Consider the following 2390-nt stretch of genomic DNA (forward strand, 5'->3'; position numbering starts at 1 on the left):
TGGAAGAGCAGTCAGTGCTCTTAACTACTGAGCCATCTCTCCAGCTCACAATTCAAGCCAAGCCACATATGGGGGCGTGATTAAACAGAAGGGACCAGAGTAGAAAGCATTGAGGACAGGAATCTAGACAGCAGATGGTGCTGCAGACAAACCAAAATAGGAGAAAGGGCTGGGGAAGGCACAGATGTTCTAGCTTTCTTCAGTTTCCAGAATGACTACAGGAACCACTTTCCTCTTCTCCAGAACCCATCGTATCTTTGTAGGGCCAGGTAGCTTGATAAGGCTGGGGCATCTGTCCTCCCTTAAATGACCAATACACTCCTATGCATATTACCCCTCCTGTGTCTCCAATTATTTCTTGAAGCATTTAAACATCGTCCTGAATTAGTATAAAAACTGTAGCCAGGCTTGGTGGTACTCGTTTTTAATCCCAGCCCTTGGGAGGCCAAGGTTGGCAGATCTCTGAGTCCAGCCTATATAGTGAGTTCCAGGACCGTGAGGGCTATGTAGTGAGACCCCGTCTCAAAGGAAGCAAACAGAATGCCTATCAGCACAGGGATATAAAGAAAGCTTGGTCTAATTACTACTTCCAGGTCATTCCACTGTTGCTATTTGCTTTCTACAGATCTATTACCCCAACTTAATTTTAGTACCACCACACAGTAACTAAAGACATCACACTCACGATCATCCAACAGTCCAGAGTTACTTTATCAATCTTTCCCCTTTCATTTTTTTTTTAAATTTTTACTTCCTGGAAGCTGAATCTGAGCCTTATGCATGCTGGGTGGGGTACTTTATAAGTACTTTATAGGTTTGCTTTATAAGATTGTAAAGTTTTGCCGGGTGGTGGTGAAGCACTGGGCTCATTCTTTTTTTTTTTTTTTTTTTTTTTTGGTTCTATTTTCACCCTTTATTTGGAATACAGGGCAACATTCGCTTTAGATTTTTAACTGATAAACATGGTGATAAAAGCACTGAAAATAAGTACAGCCTGAATTTGGAGAGTAAGTGGCTTTCCAATTTGGGGGCAGGAGAGAAACAGGTGTAAGACCATCTCCAAAGGAGAACACATACTCAGTGAGCCACCAAAGGGTTTGGCTTCCACTCACTAAGGGCACGCAGTGCAGTCCAGGCTAACCATCCATGATCTTTGTCACAGCAAATCAGAGTCTCCAATTGTTCAAAGTAATTGTAGTACAAGAGAGAAAGCTACTCCAGACTGACTTATTAGTCTGTCTGGATGACTGTGAAATGTCCCCCGGATCCTGAGGTGGCAAGGTCTTCAGAGTGATTGTTGGAGCAGGGACCCTTTCATGTGCTCCCAGTTGTGATACAGCGCATAGAGACTGGTGAGTGTCAGTCCTGCCAGGCCACCGCGTGCCATTCCTCGAAGACCACCTGTACATTTATACAACATTCCCGTCATGGTTCCGGCTGCTATTGTGTTGAGGTCATCTTCTGCACCCCGTGTTTTCTCAATGATAACACCAAATGCACTATAGAGCAAGGCCAGGGAACCTAGAGTATTAGCCCAAAGTGCCCCTTGCCTAGTCACCATATTCAAAATCTGTACATTTCTTGGTTTGGACCAGGCCATGCTCTGGGTTTCCTTCAATCCTAGCCGAAGACCGTTCATCGCCCCAAATGCAGCCCCTGTCATGCAACATCCTCCAATGGTAAAGAAAGCTAGCTCAAATCTGCCTCGGGTTTTGTTAGCGCCGGTTGGCAAAATGAACTCATCAGTATCCTGAACAAGATAGCGTGGATCCACATTTAAATACGGAGACAGGGGGTTCATACCAGTTAGCGGAACGCCGGCCAAATCAGCGTGCGAGTAACCCGCTCCTCCCGCTCCGAAGAAGCCGGCCAACCCGCCGGTGGTTTTGTTGCCACTTCCCCCGCCACCCTCCATGACGTCGCAGCAAACTGCGGTGGGCTTCCCACCACCACCTCAGGCCGGGGTTGTGTGCTCGGCCGTGGTCCCCACAGCAACAGCGGGAAGACCCGCGTTGCTACTGCCACCTTCACACGCTGACCTTCCGGGCGCCGGCTCCCTGACTGGGCTCATTCTTAACAGGAACTTGTTTCTTACCGGACAGAAGGAAATGCTCCATTTTATTCCTTCATTAAGTGCCCCCACCATACCCTTGGCTAAAAACAAGAAGCAAAATTGAGTGTGGTGATATTTTGTGAGCTAACAAATAAAGCTTGCCTGAAGATCAGAGTGCAGGGCTAGCCACACTAGTTAGCCACAGAGGCTAAGCAGCGGTGGCACACACCTTTAATTCCAGCGCTCAGGAGACAAGAGGCAGATGGGTCTCTGTGAGATCGGGGTCACCCTGGTGGGAGGAGACAGGAGCTCAGAGCATTCAGCCTGAGGATTAAGG

General features: G+C 47.7%; 1 protein-coding gene across 1 annotated transcript; it reads right to left on the bottom strand.

Annotated features, from left to right (window-relative positions):
- Positions 1-899: 899 nt before the first annotated feature.
- On the bottom strand, positions 900-2068 carry LOC130887418 (mitochondrial import inner membrane translocase subunit Tim23). Its single transcript, XM_057789862.1, has one exon. The coding sequence runs from the start codon at positions 1913-1915 to the stop codon at positions 1286-1288; it is 630 nt and encodes a 209-aa protein (XP_057645845.1). The 5' UTR covers positions 1916-2068; the 3' UTR covers positions 900-1285.
- Between the last annotated feature and the right edge of the window lie 322 nt (positions 2069-2390).

The sequence above is a fragment of the Chionomys nivalis genome, chromosome 15 (assembly GCF_950005125.1).
Source record: "Chionomys nivalis chromosome 15, mChiNiv1.1, whole genome shotgun sequence".
NCBI classification, from domain to species: Eukaryota; Metazoa; Chordata; class Mammalia; order Rodentia; family Cricetidae; genus Chionomys; species Chionomys nivalis.

Bases quoted from the DNA above. Each gene is read 5' to 3' on its own strand.
- LOC130887418 (XM_057789862.1), bottom strand. From the start codon at position 1,915: ATGGAGGGTGGCGGGGGAAGTGGCAACAAAACCACCGGCGGGTTGGCC.